The sequence below is a fragment of the Bos javanicus genome, chromosome 19 (genome assembly GCF_032452875.1).
Source record: "Bos javanicus breed banteng chromosome 19, ARS-OSU_banteng_1.0, whole genome shotgun sequence".
Classification (NCBI taxonomy): domain Eukaryota; kingdom Metazoa; phylum Chordata; class Mammalia; order Artiodactyla; family Bovidae; genus Bos; species Bos javanicus.
The window spans coordinates 14616070-14642463 of record NC_083886.1 but is presented as its reverse complement, the minus strand read 5'-3'; the positions used below and the strand labels follow the sequence as shown (position 1 = coordinate 14642463).

At 54.4% G+C, this 26394-nt stretch overlaps 2 protein-coding genes and 1 long non-coding RNA gene across 4 annotated transcripts in view; 1 reads left to right on the top strand and 2 right to left on the bottom strand.

Moving 5' to 3' along the window:
- Nucleotides 1–3441, bottom strand: part of AATF (apoptosis antagonizing transcription factor) — a 109435-nt gene extending 105994 nt beyond the window's left edge. Inside the window, exons 1-2 of one of the 2 annotated variants that reach the window (XR_009731227.1) lie at nucleotides 3197–3441; nucleotides 1999–2190 (exon numbers count right to left, since the gene is read on the bottom strand). Coding sequence is in view for 1 of the 2 variants with exons in the window: in XM_061390298.1 (XP_061246282.1) it covers nucleotides 1999–2190; nucleotides 3197–3293 (289 nt within the window). In the remaining variant the exon portion in view is untranslated. The remainder of the gene's footprint in view (nucleotides 1–1998; nucleotides 2191–3196) is intronic. The other variant, XM_061390298.1, reaches the window with a different exon arrangement.
- A 4304-nt stretch (nucleotides 3442–7745) lies between these two features.
- LHX1 (LIM homeobox 1) lies at nucleotides 7746–14163 on the bottom strand. Its single transcript, XM_061390281.1, has 5 exons — nucleotides 13994–14163; nucleotides 11918–12144; nucleotides 11543–11820; nucleotides 10022–10187; nucleotides 7746–9640 (listed from the first exon to the last, which is right to left on the bottom strand). Exons 1-5 carry the CDS (start codon nucleotides 14161–14163, stop codon nucleotides 9261–9263), a joined length of 1221 nt encoding a protein of 406 aa, XP_061246265.1. The 3' UTR covers nucleotides 7746–9260.
- Nucleotides 14164–15704: 1541 nt separating this feature from the next.
- On the top strand, nucleotides 15705–26162 carry LOC133231752 (uncharacterized). Its single transcript, XR_009731225.1, has 2 exons — nucleotides 15705–24065; nucleotides 24456–26162. It is a non-coding gene; the product is annotated as an uncharacterized LOC133231752 (long non-coding RNA).
- Nucleotides 26163–26394: the final 232 nt, after the last annotated feature.

The window sequence follows — 26394 nt, the reverse complement described above, 5'->3', positions numbered from 1 at the left end:
AACAAGAGATGCTACTGCAATGAGAAGTCCATGCACTGCAACTAAAGAAAGCCTACATGGAGCTACACAGACCCAGCACAGCCAAAAATTAACTAATTTTTTTTTTTTTAAGTACATTGAGGTGCAGGATGCTAGGATATGAGCTCAGAGAGTTATTCAGGGTTTTTTGGTTTTAATTTGAGGCTATGCCATGCAGCATGCAGGGCTTCCCAGGTGGTGCTAGTGGTAAAGAACCCACCAGCCAAATGCAGGAGAGGTAAGAGACGTGGGTACGATCCCTGGGTTGGGAAGATCCCCTGGAGGACATGGCAACCCACTTCAGGATTCTTGACTGGAGAATCCCACGGACAGAGAAGGCTACAGTCTATAGGGTCGCATAGAATCAGACACGACTGAAGCGACTCAGCACGAACACATGCAGTATGCTAGTTCCCTGACCAGGGAGCCACCCGTGCCCCCTGCAACAGAAGTGCAGAGTCTTAACCACTGGACCTCCAGAGAAGTCCCGCCAGGAGGGGTTTTGTCTTCCATGGGAAGGTGTCTAAACTTGATCCTTCAGTAAATGGAATATTAGTTATGGCTTCTGATTTTACTTATAGAAAAATCTGAATTATATTATAGAAATTAAATTATAGAAAAAATTACTTTTACTTCTGATATTTACAGGTCTTTCTGTATCATCATTGATCATCCAATCTCTTCCAGTGCAGAACACAAAGGTCCCACATACGGGAAGCATAATTGTACAGGGGCCTGTTACCAATAACTTTCTTCATAAAACAAAGATTTTATGAAAACATAATAGATCTTAAGTACTTCTTTAAGTGAATATCAGATATACTTTAATATATAGACTCAAGACACAGAAGGCTGTGAAAACTATACAGTTCCAAATAGTAAAGAGAAATAATCCTTTAAGTTCTTTACATGTATGATAGTAGTTTAAAGTATAGATCTTAGAGTCAGACTAACTTATTTGAGTTCTGGGCTGCACTTACTAGATATACGACCTTGCATAAGTTATGTAACACATATGCCCCTCAATTTCCTTATCTGCAAAATGGGGATAAACAGTAGCAACCTCACAGGGCTGCTGGGAAGATTAAACAAGATGATCATGTACCCAGAACTGTTTCAAGGCCTAAATCAGGGATATCAGAGCATGACTGATTACTTCTTTCATATTATCTGTGGGTTCTCAACATGGTCCCTCTGACCTCTCTACAGGAAAACGAATAGCATCCACTCACGAATCACCACATCCAGCCCCCTTCTCCCACTCAGAGAAACTCACAATCTTTAAAACTATAAGCCCACATCCTCCTAACTCTTGCAGGGAACAGGGAAGGGTTATGAAAGTTTTACAATGGCAAAGAAATGAGTGTCACAATATTACCCAGTGACTCAATGCAAGACTTGACAAACCAAAGGAAAATCTATGAGTAGCATGCTCATCAGACACAATGCTTTTACAACACATGCGTGTGTGTGTGTGTGTGCTAAGTTGCTTCAAGTCATGTCCGACTCTGTGTAACTCCATGGACTACATACAGCCTGCCAGGCTCCTCATTCCACTGGATTCTCCAGGCAAGAATACTGAGGTGGGTTGTCATGCCCTTCTCCAGGGATCTTCCTGATCCAGGAATCAAACCCACGTCTCTTACGTCTCCTGCATTGGCAGGCGGATTCTTTACTACTAGTGCCACCTTGGAAGCCCAACACATAGCCCTCTCCAAAATCTAAATATGGAAGGCCTTCTCTGTCACTCCATTTCAGGGTGAACCATTAGTGTAAACATTAGGAATAGAGCAACTTAATAGCTCTAGGCTTTAGATTCCTTACAAAGTGAAATTAAGTACTTCAGAGGGCCATTTCTAATGCCGAATCAATGACAGTAAGTGGGGGCATCCTAAGACAGTGGCTGTGCAGTGGTCACCCAAAAGAAAAAAAGATTTAACCCCCCAAAATTAGGAAAGACATGCAAGTAGGTCTACTCACCAGATGAGCCTGACAGAGTCTGCTCCCAATGGTCTTCCTTCCAAGCTTTTCTAGACGTGGTCTTGCCAGAATATCTCTTGTCTGTGTCCAAGAGGGAGGCTGATGCCAGCTTTCGAATGCTACCCACCGCCTGAAAATCACCTTCCCCATCTTCCCCTTCATCAAACCTGTCAATCACTTTGGCAGCAGTGGCTGTGGGGGGAGGGGGGAAAGTAATCAGAACCTCCTGGTTAGAACCAACTTTAAGGGCGACCCTGTTCAACCCTTTAAATTCATGCTTGAAAGTCCTCTGCAAAATCCCCACCAACTTCTGAGAACAGGGACCTCACTACCTCCAGACTTCTCACACTACCTTGCTACTATTCCTGAACAGAAAGCTGACTCTCTGCATCTACTAGAAAGATATATTTCCAGGCCTTGGAACACAGAAAACTAAGTCTAAATTCCTCCTCCACACGCGACAGTCACTCAGATATTTCAAGTCAGCCATCATCATGTTGTATCCTACTCCAGCCCATGCCTCAGGAGTTTTCTTTGCTTATCCAGGCTAAACAACCTCAGTTCCTTCAACTGATTATTCCTAAGAAACGGTCCAGCACTCTCATTTATCCCTCTGTATTCTCCCTTCCTCGCACTTCTCGGACTCAAGCCTAAAGCAGGATTACTCTCAACTAGACGTTGAACAGCAGCTTACAGAACGGCTGCCTTATTCGTCAACCACTAAGCAAGCGTGTTGAGGCCTGAAAAGGCTTAAGGGGCACCACGGACGCCTACTTCTTCCTTCAATCCTCCAAGTAAGTTATCAGAGGCAGGCAGTTTGTTTTTTTAAAAGAATGAAACTTCCTTCTCCTCATTTCTAATGCGATGCCAGTAAGGGCATCCTGAAAGATGACTACCAACCGAGGCCAACCTGGCTGTCCGCCACAGCCCTGGATCAACAGTTAACCCAAGCCTGAGTGCTCCGGGCGCCCCGCCCACCCGAGCACGAAGTCCAGAAAACACATCAGGAGAATCCCGACGCTCTCCTCCCCGAGTCCCAGGGGGCCCCCCTTCCCGGGCAACAGTTTTCCTCTGAGCAGGGGGAAAGGAGGGTAGGCTGAGCGGCAAGGCCCAGCCGCCGGCCCCTCACGCGCCCCCCAAGTCCTCCCGGGGCCAGGCCCGCCGCTCCGCACGTGGCCTTGCCCGCGTCAGGCCTCACCCTCCTCCGGGTCGGCCTCAGGATCCGCCTCGCGCGGTCGCGGGTTCAACAACTGCTCCAGCTGCAGCGCCAGGGACTGCGGTCCCGCCATGGTCATCAAGGCCTCGCCCGGCGCCGCGCTCGTGAACGTCGCTCTCTCCCTGCCGAGTCCTCTCGCCTGAGAGACGGATCCCCGCGCACCGTCAGGGACGCGCCGAGCCGCACGCCCGGCTCCGGGTCGCCAACTTCCGGGAGGCTCTCGGGAGGGGGCGGGGCTTGCGTCACTACGGGCGTTGCTAGGACGGAGGCGCACGCGCCCGGAAGGCTGCCGCGTGTGGGTGTGCGCCTGCGCCGAGGGGCGGGGGGAGGGGAGGGGTTGGGCCTCGCGGGAGCGCGCAAGGGCACGTGGCTGCCGCTGGCCCAGAGCCGAGACTGTGAAGCGCTGCTCGCGTCCTCTTGCGTAAAGTATGCCTCGAGATTTGTCCGAGATTTGCTTGGGAATAAAGTGTAGTGTAGCCATGACCTGCGGTGACTGATTTGGAAAACAGGAGGAGTAAAGGGTAAGCGTCTCGAGCCTCACGTGTACTTTAGGGCAAGCACAGATTGGGATCCAGAGCAGGTTTGGCGTTTCACAATGTGGAGGAGTCTGGGGCCCGGCGCACGCCTCTGACCCACCGGTAGTCCTGATTTGGAAATCCTACCTAAGGGATGGGCATGTGTTAAGTGTGCGGTGGACTGCTGGCATCTTTATTAATAGGAATAATTATTACAGAAAGTGCTATGGTTGTGCATAAATAAAGATTGATTCTATAACTTTCCCAAGTAGCCTTGTCTGTGTAGGGAAAAGGGAGCGAAGTGAGGACTACTCTACTGCATATCCATCAGGATAGATAACCTGGCTGTTCAAAGATAAGGGCATACACTTGAAACTGGTGCACAAATGGGGAAAAATTCAGGTCACAGTTAGAGGGGCAGAGATGGACTCAAAATATAAAGACCCAATGGGATCAATTTAACTGCACCCAGGTACATAGAAAAATACAGTCCCTTTATATGCACTTTCCTTCATCATGCATTCCCTGACTGCCCACTATGTGGCAGGCACTGCTAAATGAGATACAAAAGATGAGTAAGTTAGATTCTCCCCTGGTGGTGATCAGCTGAGGAGGGCAAACAAACATGTAAACAGAAGCTGTAAAAAGGGATCATCAGGGAAGAACAAAGTGGTCTCCCCTTACAGTGTCTGTTTGAGGTCACCTGTAAAGACCTTGAAGCTCCTAAACAAACTGCCTCAGAAAACAGGGTTAGGGGTGGCCTCCTGCCCTTCCTGGAAGCAGCCCGGACCATTTGGATCCAACAGCTGAAGCTTGGGGAGCCCCCAATTCTCCAGTGTCTCCCATGTAACCCAAGGAAAGTGTGGGTCCCTGACTTCCCTGGTCTTCATACACCACCAGCGTCAAGAGCAACAAAAGGCCACGTGTCCCACGTCTGCTGCTTCCTAGGTGGCTGTGGGGGGAAAGGACAGCCCTCAGGGTTGACATTCACAGAGTCAGAAAGGAATGAACTCCAGGTTAGGATGGGAGCACCCCTAGGCAAGGCACCGAGGCAAGGAGAACTGCTTTTTATCACCTGCAATAGAATTCAGTCTAGAAAACAGCTTTAAAGCAAAAACACAAATAACATAGCCCCTTTAATTGCAGTCTGGTGCCTGCAATGGGGCCTCCAGAGCAAAAGCATACTTAGTCGGCTGGGCCAGCCATCGCCCTGGGCTTTGAAGGACAAAAATGTTTCCCTCACCCCACATTTAGGAAACTATCTCCCCCAGTCCTCTTCCTTTCCTATTTGGGACACTGATAAAGCTCAGAAACCTCGTCTTGGGGTTAAAAAAAAAAAAAAGGTGAGGGAGAGAAAGGGAGGAGGGAGGAGGTGAATCAAGGCAGAGACCACCTCTAAGCTGTCATGCAAACAGGACACTGCTGGATAATTCTGGGCAGAAAATGTCTGCTCCCCTACTCTGGTTTCTGGCCAGGTGCCCACTGACTTGGGAAGCCTTTTGAAGAAGAAATCAAGACCACCCTACTCCTGTTAACACATATCTCAGGGCCCCCAAAATGCTTCCCCCGCCTTCCTACCCCATCCTGAGGATAGAGAGGGGACTCTAGGAGTGGAGGAAAGAAGTCCTAGGACTTGAGATGCCGCTGACAGATGGAGATGCACGAGGCAGCAACCTTCTAAAAACCCCTCTCTGGGGGCCCTCCTGGCTTGATTCTGGTTTCCTGAGAAGGGAGGAGGGGTTTCCTGATGGGGGTGGAAGTGGAGATGGAAGATGGACAACGGCAGGGGCTGTTTTTAAAGACTCTACCTCTTATAAAAAAGGTAAACCCTGGCTAGTAAATGTAAACCCTAGTGATGTGAGCAAAAGAGATGAGGACAGGCAAAGGAATAAATGGGCGCATGCTCCCAAAAGAACAGTCCTCTCTGGAGAAGACAGTCAGAGGGTCTCCCAGTTCACGGTTCCTCTGCCTACTGCCTCAGAGCTGCAAAGTGGCAGACAGATGTAGGAAGGGCAGACGATAGGCAAGGGTGACATTGGATATCACCCCTACCCCATTGTCCCAATCAGCTGTCTGTTCCAGGAGCTCAAGAGTTTAGGGAAACCAGGTGCTTACCCTTCTCTCTTCTCAGATACTCTCCAGGGTCCCAGGCCCCTGCCAGTGCCTGTCCAATATTCCTCCCCTACCTCGTCTCACCCCAAAGCAATTCCCACTTGCCCCCATTCTGGAAAAGAGAGGTGGGTGAGCTTTGCCTCCCTCACCCAGAGCAGGCTAGAACCCTGAGGGCAGGTGGCTAGAGGTGGCGGCTCTAAGATGGCTGCGGGGAGAAACCAGGCTGCCAAGCCCAGGAAGGAGAAGAGACTGCGATCTCAGCTCTCAGGGCGGAAGGGGACCATCCGGCGCTCCCCTCCTGCCCTTAAAGGCATCTCCCCGGAGCTCCTAACATGCTGTGGATGGTGCTGGACTCCTCTGCACCTCAGAGCCAGAGGTGGGGGGCACAGCTCTGATGGGCATGAGAACAATCCTTGACGTTCCTAGATCTCCCCCTCTTGGGCGGCTGCAAATTTGACTGCTAAACTTTGCCACCTGTCCAGGGCCTCCTTAGGGTTCTGGATACAGCGCCCAGTGGGAAAGACTAAGCTGCTGCTGGGATCCACGAGTCAGAGAGAAGTGCATCCACACGGAGCGCCAACTCTAAAACGCCTCTTATCAAGTACCCGATTCCACAATGAAACTGCTAAATAATTCAGCAGGCTTGATAGGAAAATGCAGCTTCCCAATGAGCATACGTTGAGTTAAATGAATGTCTTTAAAGGAGGCTGGCTATAATGAATAAGTTGGCTATGATTTAATGTATATAAATGCTAAAAGGGCAAAAACAAGGCGATCCAGTGATTACATACAAAATAGATAAAGAAATGTGCTGCATGCAGAGGCTAGGAGTTTCAAAAGTCTTCCCAGTATTTCATAAATTTGGATTTCTGAAAGAACACTGTCAGATTCCACCCTGATAGTCCTCCTCATTGGATAAGCTGTCATGTGGATGCAGTGAAATATGGCTTATTTTAAAGCCTTCTTAGCAAGAAAGATACACTTGGTAGTGTCTTAACAAAATATGAAAACACTGGAAATTGCACACCATTTCAAATAAACCCCCTTTTTTTTTTAATACGGAAATAAAGAATCTAGACTGAAATCTAGGTGATTATGGAAAAGAAATTCCGGAACTCTAAGTAGTGTCTGATAGTAAAACACACACACGTATTTCACAGCAGATAAAATATTTAAATTCCTTCCATGTTTATTGAAGGCTTGGAAGAGGTTGAACTACTTTTCAGAACCTATTGGCAACTCTCCGTTGAAATTTGATTTCTGTATTGTTTTTTTTTGCTCATCTTTCAGAGAAAGTAATATGTATCTTGTGCCAAGCAAAACAGTTTTCCTTCTGGGGAACTTCAAATGAAACAAATACTATAAAACAACTGTTTCATATCAGTTCTGTGAAAGGGATTAAAGTATTTCATTTCTAGCTGTGCTGTACCTTCATTTTATGTTATCTTTCAAACCACCAAATTAGAAAGCAGGATTATCTATGGGAAATGAAACAGAAAAGTACCACCTCTAACCACCTATTTACAGGTAACTGACATTCACAAGTCAGGTTTTACCTGTTTAGAGGGGGAAAGGAGAGAGGGCGTGGGGTCTCATGCTTAATCACAGACTGAGACCACTCATTTTTAGCCATGGATTTGATTTCTATTTCCAATTCTATATTAACTTATCAACAAACATATCTTCAGATGTATCCATTACAATCCACCGAATGCAAATCTGTAGTTAATAACAGCACGAAGGCACGGAGAAAAGCGTGGCTGGCATTAGCCAGGGGGTTCAACCACAGTCAAGCTGAACACAGGTCCCCCCTAGTCCTATCTCTCTTCCTCCTGGTTTCTGAGGGATCACTCCACTCCCCATCACATCACAGGTCAATGCTAGTTGTCAAAACATAAAATAACACACCGATTATCTAAACATCAGATTTTCTATTTTTATTAAAAACTCACAAATTTATTCAACATGTTTCCTTTCATACAGTGAATGGTCTAATATGCACTGGAGGTCACACAAGCTTAGGTTTATCAGAACAATAAAAGACATATGAGAAATTTAATTTATAAAGAAAAAAAGTAGCAGCTGTTGACTGCATATTTGACCATAAAATTTAAATATTCTGGACTTTTATTTTAAAGACACAAAAATAAAACCTGTGTGGGTCTATATAAGTCATATTAACAATTCCATGAATGTTCAACAGGACTAAAAATTAGCAAAGATGTTTTTTTTTTAAACCTTGTAACACTTTTTTTTTTTTTTAACACTTTCTTCAGGTTGTGGTGCCAGGCACCTTTACAGTATTTGTGCTATAATTATGCTATTTGGCAAGTGTCTGAATATCATGTTTTCTCTTTGCCTTGTGTAAACAACACCTTTTTACATACTAGCACAGTGAGCTGTGAGCCCTGCAAATCAGAACATCTACAGGGAAAAAAAAAATGAACAATTTTGGTTAATTGCTCAAAACATTTTGTTTTGAACAAGAGGTTTCAAAACAGAATATATTAGTAAAACACTGAACTCCTGAATTTAACATTATACGTAAACAGTTGACTGTTTTTAGTTCAATAGTCTTTTTTTTTTTAATTTTGTGTGTGTGTGTTTGTGAAGGTAGAATACTTCTTTTGTACAGCTGATGTTCAAGTCATTTTACTAAGAGGTCTGGCTGGAGACCATAGTATCGAGTGTGTCTGCGTGTGTCTGTGTGTGTAGAGCTTTGTGAAGGTAGAAGAGTTGATACTGAGGGCTTTACATTTAGAATTTTGCAATTTTGGCAAAAACAAAAAAACCAAAAATCCCAGATAGACAAAAAATATATATATATAGTCCCACCTGATGCACAGCAGGTCGGCGTTTCTGAAGCTATAAGAGTTTGTGGTCGCTGTTGCTGAACTCTGAGACAACTCTAACAGATGTCTCAGAGCCTGAGATGTCTCGTGGCCGGCCCGGAGCTCCCCTGGCCGCTTCGCCCAGCTCAACTGTCTTCGGGCGCAGCCTCCCTCCCCGCGGCTCCGGGCGTCACCCACCCGACTGGCCGCCCCTGCGGCTGCCGTGGGTGTTTTTCTGCGGCCCACCGGCCCCAAGCTCACGCCGGAGGCGTCGGTCCGAGGATCCGGGTCCAGTGGGAGGTGGGGAGAGGTCTGGATTCGCCGCCGGTGCCCGAGTTTGCACCTTGCCAGCCAGCGCTCGGATCCCCGTCCTACCTCCAGGCGGATCCGGATCCTATTTCGCGTCCCCCGTTCCCATCCGGTCTCCCCAGACGGAAAATGGTCCCCGAGGCTGGAGGCAGGAGGGGCGGGGGATGACTTGCTTTTCTGTTTTGTGTATGATTTTTTTTTTCTGTTTTTTTTTTTTTTTCTTAAATAGAAGTTTCATTTCTGTACAACCGCGAGCTCCGCGGGCCGTGCGCGACTCCGCTACCACACGGCCGCCTCGTTCATTTCTGGGGGGTGAGACAGGTGGTTCCCATAACTCGCCCCGCCGTTGACCGACAGCGACGAGAAGGGTGGGCTGGGCCCAAAGACCTCGGCGGACATGGAGTGGAGAGGCCCGGGCAGGCTGGGCTCGGGGCTGGGCGAGTCCCCGGGAGGATGCGCCAGGATGTCGGTGAACCGCTGCGCCTCACTCGACGGGTGGTGGCCGGGCAGCGGGTGCTCCAGGCCACCCAGGGGTGTCCCGGAAGGCCCGGACGACGGCACGAAGGGCAGGTCCACCGGCGTCTGAGCCTGCGAGGACGGGGGGCCTTGCGGAAAGAAGTCGTAGTTGCCTCCGGGCCCGTAGTACTCGCTCTGGTAATCTGCGGTGGCGGCGGGGAGAGGGGACGTCAGGGCGGGGCCCCGGGCGGGACGGGGTGACCGAGCGCGAAGGCGCGCTATCGGGGCTGGGGAGGGCAACGCCGGGGCTCTCCATTCGCCGGGCTCCCCTGCCCGGCTGGGCGCACGGAGGAAGCCCGGGTGCAAACGCGGGAGCTGCTCCCTCTGTGCCCACCAGCCTCATTCAGGACCAGGAATTCGATCCGGTCTTACTGCCTCGCCTCATTTCCTCCCCAGCCTCCACCCTTCTCTCCCGCCCTCTCCGCTTCTCCTGCAGAAAGCCAGGAGCGCCTCCGCGCTGCCGCCCGCTTCCAACGAAACGAAACCGGGCCTGCCCGCGTCCTGCCCCCGGCCCGCGCACCCACCTCCGTAGAAGGAGAAGGGCCCGTTGGGAAGGAGCTCGCCCGGCTCCAGGCGATCCACGAGCGGCCGCATTCGGCGCGGACTGCGGAAGAAGGCGTGGCGCCGGGCGCCCAGCGCGCTCAGCTGCTTCATCCTCCGTTCCTTGGAGCGTCGGTTCTGGAACCAGACCTGAAGCACACACGACTTGGGGTGAGGCCCTGGAGACCCTACCTCCGACTTTTCGGGTGTGCGGCCTCTCCTGGCCCCTCACCGTTCCACCTCCCAGCTAGCGGATTCCCAGCTGTGTGTTTTGTGTCTTGTATATGGTGTGTGTGTGGGGGGGGGGGGTGCGTGTCTTCGAGTAGAACCACGCGGGGTGGCCCTTGAGCCAAGGGTGGACAGGATTCCCGGCAGGGGTACCTGGGCAAGCCGCCCTGCCCAACAGGAGACAGTTGGAGTTGTTTCTAACAATCGCAGAGAAACACTTGCAGCTTGTACGCGCGGAGGCGCTTAACCTCCCCAAAGACACACGGCTTCCCTTTCACGGACCCTGGCAGCACCCCTACCCCCACCCCGCATGATAGTGACAGAGATCCAAACAGCCTCCTGTTGAGTCTCCCGAAGACAGTGACACCAAAACCCACAGCCTCCTTTCCGCACCCACGCACGATCTCCCAGTGCCAGACATACTCGTCCCTAGCCTCTCACTGTTAGAGACATGACCAAGCAACCTCCCCTTCACCTGCGCCTAAGAGCGCACAGCAGAGCGTCTCCGCGGAGGGCAGCCTGCATGGTGCGCCTACTGCACACAACCTCCCAGGCACATCTACCCATGGCCTCTCAGAGCCACCAGGCACAGGACACCTAACCTTGGGCTCGGGACTCGGGCCGAACCACCCGCAGGTTCAAAATCTCACAGCGCGCACCGGCGCAGCTGCCTGGATGGCCGTCTCCGGTCCCCAGGCGACTCAGGCAGGGCCGCGGCAGAACTGACTGCCGCCGACCACCTTCCTTCAAACCTGGGCAGCCCACCTCTCTTTGGAGGGGAGGTCTGCTGGCGGGGGGGGGGGGGGCGCGGGGGGGCTGGTTTAACTGGAGCCAGAGACCCACAAAGTTGGGGGCGGGGACACCGAGGGAGACTATGGATTGAGACCACGGATTAATCCCGGGATGCACAGCGACCGCTCGGCTCCTCCCGGATAGGGGTGGTAGGACAGAAAAATAGGTCGGTACTCTCATCGCCGCGTCCGGACGGTGCCCCCTCCTCCCGCCTCATGCCCCCCCTCCCCGGTCTCTCTCCCATCCTTACCACTGTCGCCTGCGTTGGACCGGAAAGAGGAGGAGGTTTAGCGAATTCCAGATGCCCTACACTTCTGTTGCGACTTCAAAGTCGGAGCCGGGTAGGGGTGTCTGGGCCTCTCCCCTCCCCTCTGCCAGCCTCCAGGGACTCGCTCTGCTCCTCAAAGCTGCTTCCCACCCCCCACCCCCAGGCTCAACCTGCAGGTTGCACCTCGAGGGAACTAAGTGGCATGCTCGGCCCTGACCTGGATGACACGCATGTTGAGGCCGGTCTCCTGAGCCAGCTGCTCGCGGATGTGGCGCGTGGGCTTGGGTGTGGCAGCGAAGGCGGCTTTCAGTGTCTCCAGCTGCTTGGCCTTGATGGTGGTGCGAGGCCCTCTCCGCTTGGCCCCCAGGTTCTGGTCGTCGTTCTCATTGCTGCCCCCTTCCTTGTCCGACACGTTGGCGCTCTCCGAGTCCTTGGCGTCGTCCTGCGACGGGTCTTGGGAGTCCGGAGACAAACTGGGGTCACTGCCCGTGGTGGCTGGGGAGAGGAAAGGGACAGGTGAGCAGCAGCCAGTGGCGGGCCTTCCTCCCCCGAGACCCACGCACCCGGAAGGAGCCGGGCATCAGGTCCTCACCCGAGTGGAGGCTGTTCTCTTTGGCGACACTGCTGTTGCTTAGGTAATCCTCTTTGCAGACAAACTTGTTCTCATCGATGATGTAGAGCTCCTCGCCGGTGGATAGCTGCTTGTTACACATCATGCAGGTGAAGCAGTTCAGGTGAAACACTTTGCTCCGCGCTCTTCGCACCAGGTCGCTAGGGGAGATGCCCTGCGCGCAGCCAGCACACTTGGTACCGAAACACCTGCGGGGGGTGGGGGGTTCGGGTGGGATTGGGCCGAGGGAAGCCAGAGGGCAGGAGAAAGGCGATAGAGACAGTAGAGGAAGAAGAATGGGGGGAGGGGTATGGAGAGAAAGAGAGAGAGAAAGAGCCGAAAAGGAAGAGAGGTAGAATGCCGATTAAGCAGGCCAGAACGCAGGAGGAGAGAGCGCGGGTGCCAGTGAAAAGTCAGGGAGGAAATACACATGGTTACAATGAGGGAGCAAGGAGCTTAAGCCGCCGCCACCCCTAGCCTCCTGCCCCGTTTTGTCCCAGAGACAAAAAGCTCTGAGGGCACCTCCCTCACTTTTCCGATTTTCCGATTAGATTCAAAAAACCAAATTAGATCTCCATTCTAACGCGTCCCAAGCACCGCCGCTTTCTATGCATTGCCTCTTTCGTCGAAAAAGAACCCCAGTCCCACCGCGGGTAACAAACAGCCGCGGAGAGCCTGGACGGCCACAGCCTGGGCGCTGCCGCGTTCCAGCCCAAAGTCCGGCTGGTCGGCTCAAGCTAGACCGCGTCGCGGCTCTAGGTGCCGGGATGCGCTTCGCGGGAGGCAGGCTTCTGGGGCCCACTGGCAGCCTGCGGTGCTCGCCGTTGCCCCGCTCGGCTCTCGCCAGTAGCCAGAGGCCGGGCACTGCGGGCCAAGGCCAGAGGCCCAGCCTGCGCTTCCTCTCGGCAATACCAGCGGACCGCGCTTTGCTCCGTGGGCCGCCGCCACCAGGGCCGCGCATCCCCGGGATGCACCGGGGACAGCGCTTCCGGGTCCTCTGGGCAAAGCCACCTGGGTGGCTTCGAACCCCTCCTCTGTCCCCCAGTTTGATCTGTCACCACAAACTCAGAGAAAATCAGAGACTAAGTCAGCCAAGGAAACGGATATTTCAGACCGGCCTAAAGGAGGATCAATTCGAATTTGCTCCAGTTCTGTTGGTTTGTGTGTTGTGTGGACTCGGTGGCAGGGTGGTAAGTTAAAATGCTCAGCGGAGCAGGGTTGTTGGGAGGCTTCTCCCGCTCCAACGAGCCAGGTCTCCGCTTTCCCCCAGGTCTCCACAAGGAGGTGGCCTGCGGTGGCAGCCGGAGCCCAGAAGAGCTCCGAGCGGAGCCCTCGCCTCACTGCCGAGGTCGGCGTTGCGTGGAGGCCGAACCTGCTGGCCATGCGGGCAGCCCGGGAAGGTCGTCTTGCAGGCTGCAGCCTCCGGCACTTCACAGGCTACCAGTGCAAGTAGTGTGGCCAGGTCGGCCCATCGGGTGTCAGGAAGACCCTGGGCCGTGCAAGATAGGCCCCCGGGCCCGAGCTCTTCACAGTCGCTGCCACCGCAGGCGACTGGACGCGCCATGCCAAAGGCTCTGCGGTTCCCGCCAAGACTTCTCGGGGACGGAAAAGGTAGTGGGATGCAGTTTAGCCGGGGCTTCTAAGCTCAATCTGGAGGACGAGTCAACCGGGGAGGCAGGAAGAATGCAGTTGCTGGACAGATCTGCTAGGGGAAAGATAGGACGCGGGGCTACACCTTCTGAGGCTGAGCTACCTCCTTCCAAGCCAGGAGGAGCTTCTCGCTCCGAGGCGAGTTCAGACTCTTTTTCTTCCCAGGCACGTGCAGCCAAGCCCGGACCCACAATTTCCAGGGCGAAAGCAGGCCGCATCCTCGGCGCCCAGCGCGCGCCAGCTGGCCAAGAGGCGGGACCCCCGCCCCCGGGGACGTAGCTGCCCCTCTCCAAAGGCAGCTCCCAACGCGGGTCGCCGCAGCCACGCTGACCTCTGATCCGCAGCCGGCTGGGAAGGGCCCGCGGGGAAGGAGCGGCCCAGGCGGCGCGCGAGGGAAGAAGTACTCACCGGAAGAAGTCGTTTTTGCAGTAGAGCTTGCCTTCCCGGGAGAAACACTTCTCGGTCAGGTTGCATTTACATTCACAGCACTGGACGCACTTGACGTGCCAGGCCCTGTCCAGCACGTTCAAGAGGAAGCGGTCCAGGATGGGCCTTTTGCAGCCGGCACAGTGCACCATGGTCTTTGGTTTGGTCGGGTGAGGCCCGGAGAGAGAAGCGCAAGATAGAGCCGAGGAGATGACTCACGAAGACGACCGGCGGGAACTCCCCAGCCTCTCCACAAAAGAGGACACAGACTTGGCGGGGCAAACCGAAACCCGCACCGGAAAATCAAAGACAGGGAGGAAGGCTGATGGGGGCGTGAGAGTGGGGGGCGCCGCTTCGGAGAAGTGTGCAGCCGGGCAGTCCCGGGGCCTCCGGGGCACAGCAGCGCCGCTGCAGCTCGCAGGGCGAGGAAAAGAGTCTCAGGCGGGCGAGCTAAGCGACTCTTCAAGCCCAGAGCCCGCGGAGGAGTGAAGGTCACCGAAAACGGCGACGGGAACGGAAATAAATAAACACACCGGAGTGGGAGAAGGACGACGCGGCTGGCCGGGGTTGCGGGGAAAGCGCCGCTGAGTTCTCTCGGGCTTGAGGTAGAGCTGTCGGAAGGCAAAGTGCATCTGCTCTTGTCGGGGTAGGAGGGCGGGTGTGTGTGTGTGTGTGTGTGTGCCGGGTTGCCCGCCACCTGAATTTCCCCTCCTCTTTCGATAAAGAGAAGAACCAAGCGAATAGAGAAGCTTTGGATCCTAAACTGCCGGCATCGCTCAGCGGGTCGGGACGCGCTGGGCGCCCGCGGTGGGCCTGGGGGAGGAGGGAGCAGGGGCTGGCCGAGGCGCGGAGGGAGGGAGGAGGGGAGGACCGGAGGAAGATCTCGTTGTCGATTGTTGTCGTTGCTTAGGTTTCCCCCCTTTTGGAGAAGAGTTCTCTTGTCAACCGAGAGCGGAGAGGGACAACTAGGCGCGGACGCAGCCAGGTGCGCGCGCGCGCTCCCCACCGCCCCAGCCCTGTCACCTCGGCCAGTGGCCTGCCGGGCGGCCTCCGTCTCCGCGGGACAGCCCTCCCCGCGCCTGGTCTCCTTCGGAGAGGGGGTGCCGTCCGGCTCCTCACCGCGCCTGGCCGTGCATCGTGGCTCCAGTCGCAACTCGCGGCCTCCTGGGCGCGCAGCCCCACATCGCTTGGCCCACGCTCCGGCTGCCTCCGTGCAAACCCCACAGTCTCTGGACTTTCTTTTCTTTTCCTTTCCCCCTCTGTTTTTCGTTGGGGTAGCAAATCTGTGTTTCCTTTCTAGCCTCTTTCCTTCCTTTTTTTTTTTTTCTTTTGCAGCGGGAGGAGTCGGGGGGAGGGGGTGTAGCTTGAAGAGCTTTAAAAACAAAAACAAAACAAAAACGTCCTGCTGCCGCGGTACAGTTGTGCGCGGCTGGAACAGCTCGGCCTGGGCCGCCGCTGTCGCCGGCTGTCCCCGGACAGGCGTCCCTCTGTCCCTGGTCTCCTGGCCCAGTCCGCCGCCCCGGCGCGTCTCTCCCCCGCTCCGGCGGCTCGGTCACTGCTCCCGGCTGTTGGCTGGGCTCTGGAAGCCCCCTTGCCTTAATGCAGCGCCCGCCGACGTCACGGCGGCCTACGACCAATCAGCGGCTCGCGGTCCCTCTGTAAACCATCCTGCATCTCCCGGCTGGGGAGAGTGCCGGGAGACCGCGTTTCGAGGATCAGTGGCGACTGCCACCGCGGCCCTGCGCTGTGCGGGCGGCGGGCAGCGAGGTGCCCGGGTCCCCTCCTGCTCCGGTAAGGCGTCGCTTGCGGTAGGAGAGACTGAGAGAGCGCGTGAATGGGAGCAGGCAGAGGGCAGACTTCTGCCCTGAGGGTGGGTGGTACCCAAGATCGAGCCTTGTTGGAGGTTGGGGTGCAGCTGGCTTCGGGAGCCTCGGCGGCCCAGGTGCACTGCTTGGCTTTGCAATTTAGCTGGTGCTGGGTCCCTCCCCACCGCCACCCTTGCTTTCTTGGCCTAGAAGTTTGCCCCGGGCACCGCGCGTGTCTTTAGGGGCGAAGAGGGGAGGGCGTTTGGCAGCAGAATCTCTCTCCTCTAGTCGCTCCTTCTGTGCCCCCTCCCCTAATCCATCCAAAGTCCACAGGTTCCGGGGCTCTGGGAGATCTGGGTGTCTGTTTCCCGCAGTGCCGTCTTGGAAAGTTGATTCCGGCGGTTTCCTGGTGGGGGCGGGGGAGACCAGAGGCGCGGCGCCGGGGAGGGGGGAGGAAAGGAGTGGGTGGGGAAGCGCCTCGGGTGAGGAGTTGCTACCCCGGCGAGAAGTTGCGAGAAAACTGTGATCCGGAGACACCTTTTACAGACGAAAACAAACGACTAGGCGGGAAACGGTGGGGGCAATAGCGGCGGCCGGGGGTGGGGGTGGTAGTGACGGAGGGAACGGCGACGTCCTGGGGACTCCACCCGGAGACTGAGAAGGATGGGGATGTGCGGAGAACCGGCCCGGCCTCCACGTCTCCCCTTTTCCAGGCTCCAGCTTCCCAGACAAGCTTGGCACCAGGTTCCCCAGACAAGTGCAGACCACAGCCTCCGGTAGTTCGCGTCTTACGGAGCCCATGCCTTCCTTATTTTCCTCGGAGTACAAACTAGGGACCACTGCCCGCGGGGGCCAGGTTCTCCCAGAAGTGCGGGCCGAGTCTGGGTCCTGAGAGTCTTAGCCTCGAAGAATCACTCTAGTTCCGCGGCCCACACCAAATACCAAATTCGTTTCGACAGCACCATTCCTATGCTTAACCCGGATCTCTTCCGAAGTGAAATCTGAAGGTGGCAGGGCTAGGCAAAACCCGCATTTGCTCCTTGGTTTGTTTTTTTTGTTTGTTTGGTTTTTTTTTGCGGAAGGAGCGTTAGGAAGGCGCATTCGGCTAAAGTGTAGAAGGCAATAAAAATGGGCGGCCAGCCAGCCCGGTCTGGCCGGTATTTGGGGAATGGCTTTTTGACCCCACACGCGGGGCTGGGTTCAGACATCTCTCTCCCAGCTAAGTTGGAGGAAATGCTCCCCGAAACGCAACTGTTACGAACCTGGCCAGGCAAGGAACTCAGTTCTTTGCAAATGGAATACCCTCTTCGAACGAACCGGGAAGCCCGTACAGCGAATTTGGTTTGCGCTCGGTACATTGGGGTTTTAGGACTCTGCCAACACTGTTTTCCATCCTTAAGCTTCCGCCCGCACGGCCCTGCACCCCCGAGGCCCGCTGGCAGCCCCCTCGCCTTGCCGCCCGCGACACCTTTCGGTTGGAAACCGAGCCAAGGCCGGCTGTGCGCCTCTCTGGCGCTCCGCCCATCTGGACCTCTGGATCGGAGGCCCCTTTCACCATCTCCGCACCCCCTCCACACACACCTGGGCTCTGGCTCCCCACTGCGGGGAGGGAGGCGTTGGGGCTAGCTCGCTCTCTCTCAACAGCACCCTCCTCGGATCTCTCCCAGGCCCGGGCTCAGGGCGGAGCTGGGGAGGGGCCGCGCCGTTCCCCAACCCAGCAGGCTAGTTGTGCCAGATGCAACTTGGCTTTGTGCTCCTGCCGCGGACCGTGCATTTCCAAGAACCAGCCGAGTGGTACCCGGTACTCAGGTACCCCAGGAGACGCTAACAGCTGCGTGGCTGGGGTCCTCGCCGCCTCCACCCGGACCCAGAGGTGCCTTCCCAGCCTGCTGCGCTGGGTGAGGCCCGCGGTGGGGGTGGGGGGTGTCCTCTGAGCTGTCTCCCAGCTCTCCCCACCTCCCCTACACCCCCAGCTGTCTTGGTTCTCGCCACCAGCGCGCTCAAGTGAACCGCCCCTTTCTGGAATCTATAGCGGACCCTGTCCCGAGTGGTTCGCCCCCGCCCCCGCCCCAGCTGGGCTCCTTCTTATGCAAAGTAGAGGGACCGCGGGGGTGAGTGGGGGGCGGTGGGTGGGGACCTCCAGCGCGACAGCTGGACCCGGCTGCCGGCCCTTCCTGAGCCCAAGGTCCGCTGCAGCCGCCTTTAGAATGGGCTGGAAGACGTTGCTGCACCCGTTTGGGGGTGCAGGGAGCTCGAGTAGGGGGACAGAGGGTCCCTCCCTGAGCTCGGATAGTGGGTTAGGGGAGCTGAGGGCTAGGACAGGACTCTGAATGGGACAGGTTCTCTGGCCCCAGTGTCCAGATGACTCAGTAAACAGGTCCTGGGGAACTAACCCGCGAGTCTAGCAGGGGGTTGGGGAGAGCAACTCAGAGAGGGCCTCCTGGCTCCTGGTTCTAGAAATTTAAGCCCAGTTTTAAAGCTTCCAAGGCGACAGCACAGTAGATTAATGTGTTTTCCCTCCATTTCCATTGAGCTTTTATTTTAAAATGTAATTGATCCCAGAGACGCGGCGAGAAAACTGACCCAGCTTTCCAAATTGGCGGCCTCCGAAGCCTGTCAGCTCAGCTCTGCTTTTAAACCCCTGTCTGCTTGGCAAAGAGCCCCAACCTCACCTCCTCACCTGCCGCCCCTACTGCCTGCGTCCCCAAGTCCCACAAGCGCTTTGCACCCAAAGTTCTCCACGTCTCCCGAACCCACCACCATGCACACCACTCGCTCGGCTGCCAGGGTTGTAAATTCTGCCCTGGGTGCTGCGGGGGGCAATTTGCTGCCCAGTCATCGCTCAGCGGCTGCAGCATCCTCTGAACCTCATCCTAGGTGCTCTTGGAAAAGGCCCCACAGGGCCCAGGAAGTGGCATTCACAACACAGGTTTCTCCTATGAGAATCACCTTCAAGACCAGCCCCAGAGGTGGCACCTGGCCCTAGGAACGCGGGATGGAAGGGTCTTGCCGCTTCTTCCCAGCCACCCTGCAGCTGGAGGGCTGAAGGTGCCCTCTCTTGTACCCCCTTTCTTCCTTGATTCCAAGTCCCATGTCACCTCCTTCCCAATGCAGGGATTGGAAGGCCCAAGGATCCGAGTCTGCCAGCTTGGTTGATTGCTTTTGGTTCTAATCACGGGCCACTGTCCTGGCTGCTTTCCTCCTCACCCATTGTGCTCCTGTCCACCCCCCAGAAACCAGCGGTAAGGCCAAGAAAGGGGGCGCCTGCAGCGGAGCAGGCTGGGTCCCTGTGCTGGCCTGCTGCAATAGGGCGCAGCCAGCCACCACCTTCCAGGGAGAGGGAGGAGGGAGTGAGCCCGGTGTGGCTGAGACCCTCATAGTCCTGGAGGCCAAGCAAACTCCGCACTGACTCTAGAGGACACCACTGGTGGAGTCCTGGAAGCCGGCCTGAGTCCGGGGATCTGATCCAACCTCTCCTGCTGTCTCCTTTCTTTGCTCCTGCTTTGGGTTGCCTTAGTCTCACTCCCACACTCTCTCCTGGAAATGACCTACTTGCATGCAGCACTTTAGTTTTGGTTTTTTTCACAATCTGCCCAGAACCACGTAGTAAGTGTGTGTGTGCGAATGGGGGTGGGGTGGGGTTGGGGGATCAGTATTACCTCCTTTTTTCCCCCGGGAAAGAAATCCTGAGATTACAGGGTCAGTGCACTACTGAAGACGAGAAGTTTGGGGGGCTTGTCACCCTGCTGCGCCTTTGGGTACTTCCTTCCTCCAGCCACGTCTCTAAGACCCAGGTGAGGGGAGGCGGGGACCTCAAGGCCGGGAAAGGGCAGCAGCATCCCGACCAGGCCTTCATGGTGTGTGCTCGGGCTGGGTAAGCAACACTGGGCTTCCCACGAGGGCTGGAGGCACCCTGGACACGCAAGCAGGGAGCCAGGTCGAGCGTGGTGATCTCAGCACCGCCCCGCTGCAAAGGACGAGGACAGCCTGGGAGGAACAGGGTGAGCTGGAGGAGGCAGGACAGGGAGAGAGAGAGAAAAAGACAGGTGAGGGCAGAGGAACAGTGAATTAGGGGCGTAGAAGCCCAGAGGGGGAAAGAGAAGGACCGTGGAAAAGTAAGCGGGGATGAAAGGAGGAAAGACGTACTGGGGGAAATGTGTGGAGGAAAAGAAATGGAAAGGCACCCTGTGAACAAAAAAGGTGGCAGGGTGAGTGAGGCTCAGAGCCCAGGAGCCTGCAGGCGCCTAGGGGGGACTGAAGGGTGTCCCGGGTGTGACAGCCGATCAGAGGCAGGAGAAAAGGAGGCGGCCTGCTGGGTGGGAGACTCAGAGCCCATGGAAGAGCGTGTGAGCGGCTCTGGGCAGGAATCCAACAAATAAATAAAACGTCTAAGACGGCGTGACAACAATGTGTATTTGGGTGCGTGCCCGTGTTCCTCCGTCTGAACACACTCGCACCCGGTAAGGAAGACAAACGGGGCTCGTGCCTTGGAGTAATTAATCCTCTCACTAATTGACTCTCTCCCCTTACCTAATGGCGGTGGTCGCTGCTGATATCTGGAGAGATACCAGGTGGAGAGAGAGACCCCAAAGCTTTGTGACCGGGATTGAGTTCTTTCTGGACCTGCCCCCCATAGGGGCAGAGTTCAATAGATGTTGCTGCCTCACCAGCTCCATCTGTGTTTGCATTAATAAAGCTCTTCTCAAATTAGGGGTGACCAGGGGCCCTCCATACACACACACACATACACACACACCTTCATCAATTCAGAGGCTGAAAGCCACCCACAGCCCCTCTGCTGGACTCTGCCTGCAACACCAAAGCTCCCCCTCCTTCCCTGTTGCTCACCCAGGAACCCAGACCTAGCACCCCCTTTTCTTCCAGGCACTACTTACTCTTCCCTCACCTGGGATGTATCCTGTATCCCTTGTCGGAGCAGGTGAGGTTCTGAATGGGTCAGGAAGCAGCCCAAGGGATGAAGTCAGGGTAGGGATGGGAAGAAGCTTCTGGAGACACAGAGGAAGGACACAGAGGGGAGCAAGGCACACCTGGTGGGAGCCAGGTCTCTGGGATGGAGGAGACAAAAGGTGGCCGCTGTGGACCGAGGGAGTGTCAAGTGTGTGTGTGTGTGTGGGGGGTGACCACGTTTGTGATTGTGAGGGTGGCAGTTCCATCTCTCTGTGTGAGCCCAGGGAGGGACCCCTCTTCTTGCCCTCACACTGCACGCTAGTTCCCAGGAATGGGGAACGAGGCTCGGCAGATCTGGAGGCACTGGAATCAAACCTCGTGCAGCTGAGTTGGCCAGAAGGAGCCCAAGGCCCACACGGTCTGTCTGATGAGGCAGCTCTGAGGCTGGGGTTTGAGAGGCAGATGTCAACTCTCACCCCTTTGAGGTGGCAGCTTTGCTCTGTTGGCTCCTCGGAGGCTAAATAAATAACTGCTGAGATCCACAAACCACCGGAGTCGAGGGAGAGGAAAGGGAGGAGGGCAGTTCCTCAAGGGCGAAAAGGAAAATCGCCACCACCAGCACTAAATACATTTTTAATTGTCCCTGGGGAAAGTTTGTACATTTGACCAAAGCAGGTCCCTAAGCAGTCCCAACAAGATCTGTCATAGGGGCTGGCAGTCCGGAGAGAGTTGGGGGTCTGGAGAAGGAGGAGGTGGGGAGAGATGGCGGGCGTGTCAGGGAAGATGAGCAACTCGGTTCTTGTCTCCCTGCTTTAGAAAGAAAGCGAACAAGAGGAATAAAGTTCCAGAGGAAAGAAAGAGAAGGGCAAATGAAAGGCAAAGCCGCAGCAGAAAGGAAAGAAAGTGAAGAAGAAAGAAAAAGACGGACAGGGAGGAGGGGGAGAGACGACCATAAAACAGGGTGAAGGCGGCCCCAGGAGGCTGGGCCTCGTCCCAAACCATCCGTCTTCATTGTCTCCGTGTGTGCAAAGGCAACTCCGGCATAAGGAAAAGCCACTATTGGAGCCGCGGCTTTATTTTATATCCTATACATCAGGAGGGAGGCAAAGCTTTATTTTCGCCAAGAGACAGATATTTTATTTCTCTCTTACGGTTTTATGTGTGAGAGATGTCAGGTTGCCACAATGGATGGCTAATGCATAGGCAAGAGGAAGCCGTGTTGGCATGCTGTGTGTCATGGGGTCTTGGGGGGGTGAGCGGGCCTGGGATTTAGGGCTGATGGGCCACTCTGGGGGATTTCTGCTAAAACATCTCTCTTCATAAATCCAGAAGCATGGTCAGCTCAACAGGGAGAAGAAGGAGTTTTAGAAGGAAAAGAGTTGGGCTTAGTAATAAACGAACACACAAAGGAACCGCTTACCTTCCGAGGGGGCTCGGGCCACGGGGGCAAGGAAACGCCAAGACCCCCGTCGAAATACCCTCCTGCCACTCACGGAGAAGTGTTTTCCTCCAGAATCCAGTGTCAGTTTGCTTCCTTGCCCCTACCTGATATTTTTCCACTCTTGTGTCTCTCTTCACCAGAAATCTTTTTTTCACCTCCTCAGAGCCAGGAGTGGTGGGAGGGGTGTGTGTGTGTGTGTGTGTGTGAGGCCTGGGGAGGGGGTGGAGAGCTATTAATTTGCAAATCATCTGATCTGGGAAAGGATCAAGATGACTGTTTTTCGACACTAAATCCAGTGTCTTGAGTGGACATGTGTGCACACATGAGCCCCTCGTGCTGTGACTCCTGGGAGTGGAGGTGCCAGATTTAAATCCGAGAAAAGCACCCCCCGGTCCCACACCTTCCCCGGGGACCTGTGGCCGAATTAAGCCTTAGATCCCAAACTGCACCATGTTCATATTTTGAAGCCTAGACAGAAGAGGGAGGCAAGGGGACAGAGACAGCGGGGAAGTGTGTTCACTAGTCTCCTCCACTCCCAGGACCCCCAAACCATTTCTTGTAAGATCGGCTTTTGTTGGTGCCCATGCTCTACTGTTGTAATTTTCTGCTTTCCTGGTTTACATCCACAGTGGACCCAAAAGGTGATCGCGCCCTTTCCCTCTTTTCAGAGGATGGGAGACGGCCCAGGGTCTCTAGGCAGTGAACATGAGGACCTGGGCACGCTATGCTTAGCTGTGGCCTTTGGGGAAGACGTTCAACCTCTTGGGGCCTCAGTTTCCCCATCGGTAACCTGCAGGAATTGGGCTACGTGATTGCTCAGATTCCCTCCAGCTCCGGCCTCCTCTGACCGAATGAGATAATGTGTGGAAACACTTTGTAAACGCTAAAGCCGGACGAATGCCAGGGATTATTATTACGGTTCTAATCAATCCTCTTTTCTCCACATGGATCTTGGCTGTTTAGCGCCGGCGAGCAGGCTAAAGAGGGCCGAATTCAAGAAAGCTTAGCGGAGATGGCAAAGGTTTGTGCCGTGGATGGAAAAAAAGCTCTGCCCCTCCAGAAACATTCTGTCTCTGTGTCCCCCTCCCCCAGGCCCCCCTCCACGCCTGGTGCGAAGGGTTGAGGGGGAAGGAGAAGGGGGAAGAGGCCTCACTTGGTAGGACCCGGTTCAGTTTACACGCAGGCAAGAGGGTATTTCTTCCAGAGCATCATTTGTCTCCAAGTGACTGACACAGGAACCCGATGTGAAGGCGATTTGCAATTGTTATTTTTCCAGGAAGAAAGGAAAGAGCAAGGTGTAGCTGATTAGCAAGTTAATTATTTCAGTACCCCAAGGGTTCCAGCGTGGTGGTAAGTTGTCCAGCCCTGGTGTAATTTCACAGTCCGTGCGTTTCCTGGGGAGCACCTGGGGGTGCCCAGGTCTGTCTTTCTCTCTCCATCCACCTGCCTTATGTCTTTCTGACATACCTGGGGAGCTGAAGAGGGGTTGGAGTGGTGATCGGTGTGGCATATATCTTTGGCCTAGGCTGCAGGTAGGGGGCCAGAGCGAACGAGGTGGAGGAAGCCTCGACCTCTGCTGACTGTTTAATTACCTGGCCCTTCCTTCTTCTTAAACATACTCTTTTGTTGAATAAATATTAATGAGGCAGATTATCAAGAAGTGGAGTTGCTTTGAGGCTATTTCCCCAGACTTAACACAGGAAGAACCTGGCCTGGAGGGGGTCCTTTGGTCTCTCACCTCCTCCAACCCTGGCCTGCTCTCCGATGCTCATCTTCGCCTACCCGACTCTGGCCACCACTTGCTCTGCAGGGGTTTCCGCCAGTCCCCTTCGGGCTCTGCCTTCCCCTTGGGGGAGCAGAGGGAGGACTATGTGGTGAAACGGACACCTCCCTCGGAGAGGTAAGTTGGGGATGAGAACGTTAGCTTCTGTTGATCTCTGGGCTGTTAGGGCCGGCCCCGTGCCGCTCCTCCAGAGATGGGGAGGGCTCCACAGTTTACTTAGGAGTGGTCCCATCTGCTCAGACTGGCCTTTCATAAGGGGAGGGATTTATGCAGTGTCCTTGTGCACAGACCTGGGATTTGCCTGAAAACCCTGGGCCTCTGAGAATATTACTGAACGCTAAAATGCTCAGCCACAGAGATGATTCATGATTTGTCTGTGTGGCCGTGTGTGTGTGTGTGTGTGTGTGTGTGTTAGAGAGGGGCACACACATTGATGGGCGCTTTTTCCCATTCTAAGTTCTAATCTAAATATTAGGAAACTTTTTTTTTTTTTCTATATTCACCCAGGAGCCAGCTCACAGCACCAGGCTCTGGAGGCTTCAGCATGTGAAGACCATACAGTCCTCTTTGGTGCTGGCGTTCGAGCAGGTTGGCTGGTATCGCTGCTGGCGGAGAGGGGCCGGGGGACTGTCTGGAAAGATAGTTCTGATGACTGCTTTGCTGTGGGTGGCAGAGGAGTTGGGGAGTTGGAGTGGGGTGGGAGGGGTCTGATGGCTGTTCAAATTAGGCTGCTTGTCTTGACTTCACAGGCCCCTCAGGCTCAGTTGGAGGGAAGTTACAGAAACACAGGTGGGTAGGTATAGGGAGTTCCTTGTCTCAGTCTTGCTGTCAAGTCAAAATGAAACCCAGAGGTGGTAAGAGGAGATCCCAGAGAACGGGTCTCGGAGGCCCCACATGGGATCTTTTTTTAAAACATTTTTATTGGAGTTTAGTTGCTTGACAGTGCTGTGTTAGTTTCTCCTGTCCAGCAAAGTGAATCAGCTGTATGTATACACGTAGCCCCATCTTTGCATTTTCTTCCCATTTAGGTAACCCTAGAGCGCTGAGTAGGAGAAGGCAATGGCACCCCACTCCAGTACTCTTGCCTGGAAAATCCCATGGACGGAGGAGCCTGGTGGGCTGCAGTCCATGGGGTCGATAGAGTTGGACACGACTGAGCAACTTCACTTTCACTTTTCACTTTCATGCATTGGAGAAGGAAATGGCAACCCACTCCAGTGTTCTTGCCTGGAGAATCCCAGGGACGGGGGAGCCTGGTGGGCTGCCATCTCTGGGGTCGCACAGAGTCGGACACGACTGAAGCGACTTAGCAGCAGCAGAGCACTGAGTCACGTTCCCTGTGCTATACAGTAGGTTAGTCATCTGTCTTATACATGGGCGTGTATCCACAGGGGGCCTTGACCTCTCTTCACTGCCCAGTGGCTGGCTGGTCAAGGAGCATTTTCAGCGTGGAGGCCCCTCGTTGGTGGTTCCACCATTTTCTTGCTCACTTTCTGGTTTGGGTCCCATCTTCCCAGCTCCTGAGTTTTCCTGTTCTCTCAGGCCACTCATCATTTAGCTGATGTTTCAGGCAAACGGCCAGCCCACATTTTGAAAGAGGGGCTGGCAGGCCGATAACCATGTGCAAGGTCATTCTCCTTTGGGCTCAAGAGAGGACGTAGTTCCCCCTTAAAAAAAGAGAAGCAGGAAACCATTCCTATGAATCTTCTAATGAAGGATTTACTATCAATTTGATAAGTTCGATGCTCTTTTTACTCATTCTGAATGAATAACTTTTCAGTCAACCCGAGGGACTGTAAAGATGCTTTCTTCAGCCTCCGTGTTGTAACACATGCTGGGGCTCGAGCCTGCCTCTGACAGACTGGGGAGGAGTAGAAACATTCCAGAGACCAGGTCTTAGAGTGTTATCTCTTCCCCCACCCTAAATCCTCACCCGCCATTTTATCTCTCTTCACCACAAATGCAGAGACCTCCTAGGGAAGTGTGAAGGAATGGGTTTTAATCAGGTTTGGGGAAGGAAGGGGACTAAGTTGAGCCCAAAGAAAGATGGAGACCTTTGTAATTTTTAGGTGATACTTCGCTGTTACGCTTCACATGTGTTGTATATTATATCCTACAAATTGTGCATTTGCACCCATAATCCACAGTGTGTACGAGACTTGGCCCAACGCTGCTTGGCTGAAACAGTGTTAAATAAAATTTTAAGGAATGCTACCGGGGCCTTGCATGGCTTATTGAATTCTATCAATGATACATGATGTTTACATGCAGCATCTTAGATGGCAGAACACCGCGTTTCGTTTGTATGTGGGGAAATATATTTAAGCATGAAAGATACAGTTTTCCCATACGTGTATTACCCAGTGATTCGTTAGGAGAAACGATGGAATCAGCAGACACCTTTTCTGTTTCCACATAAACCTGTGCCCCCCACACACAGACTGCA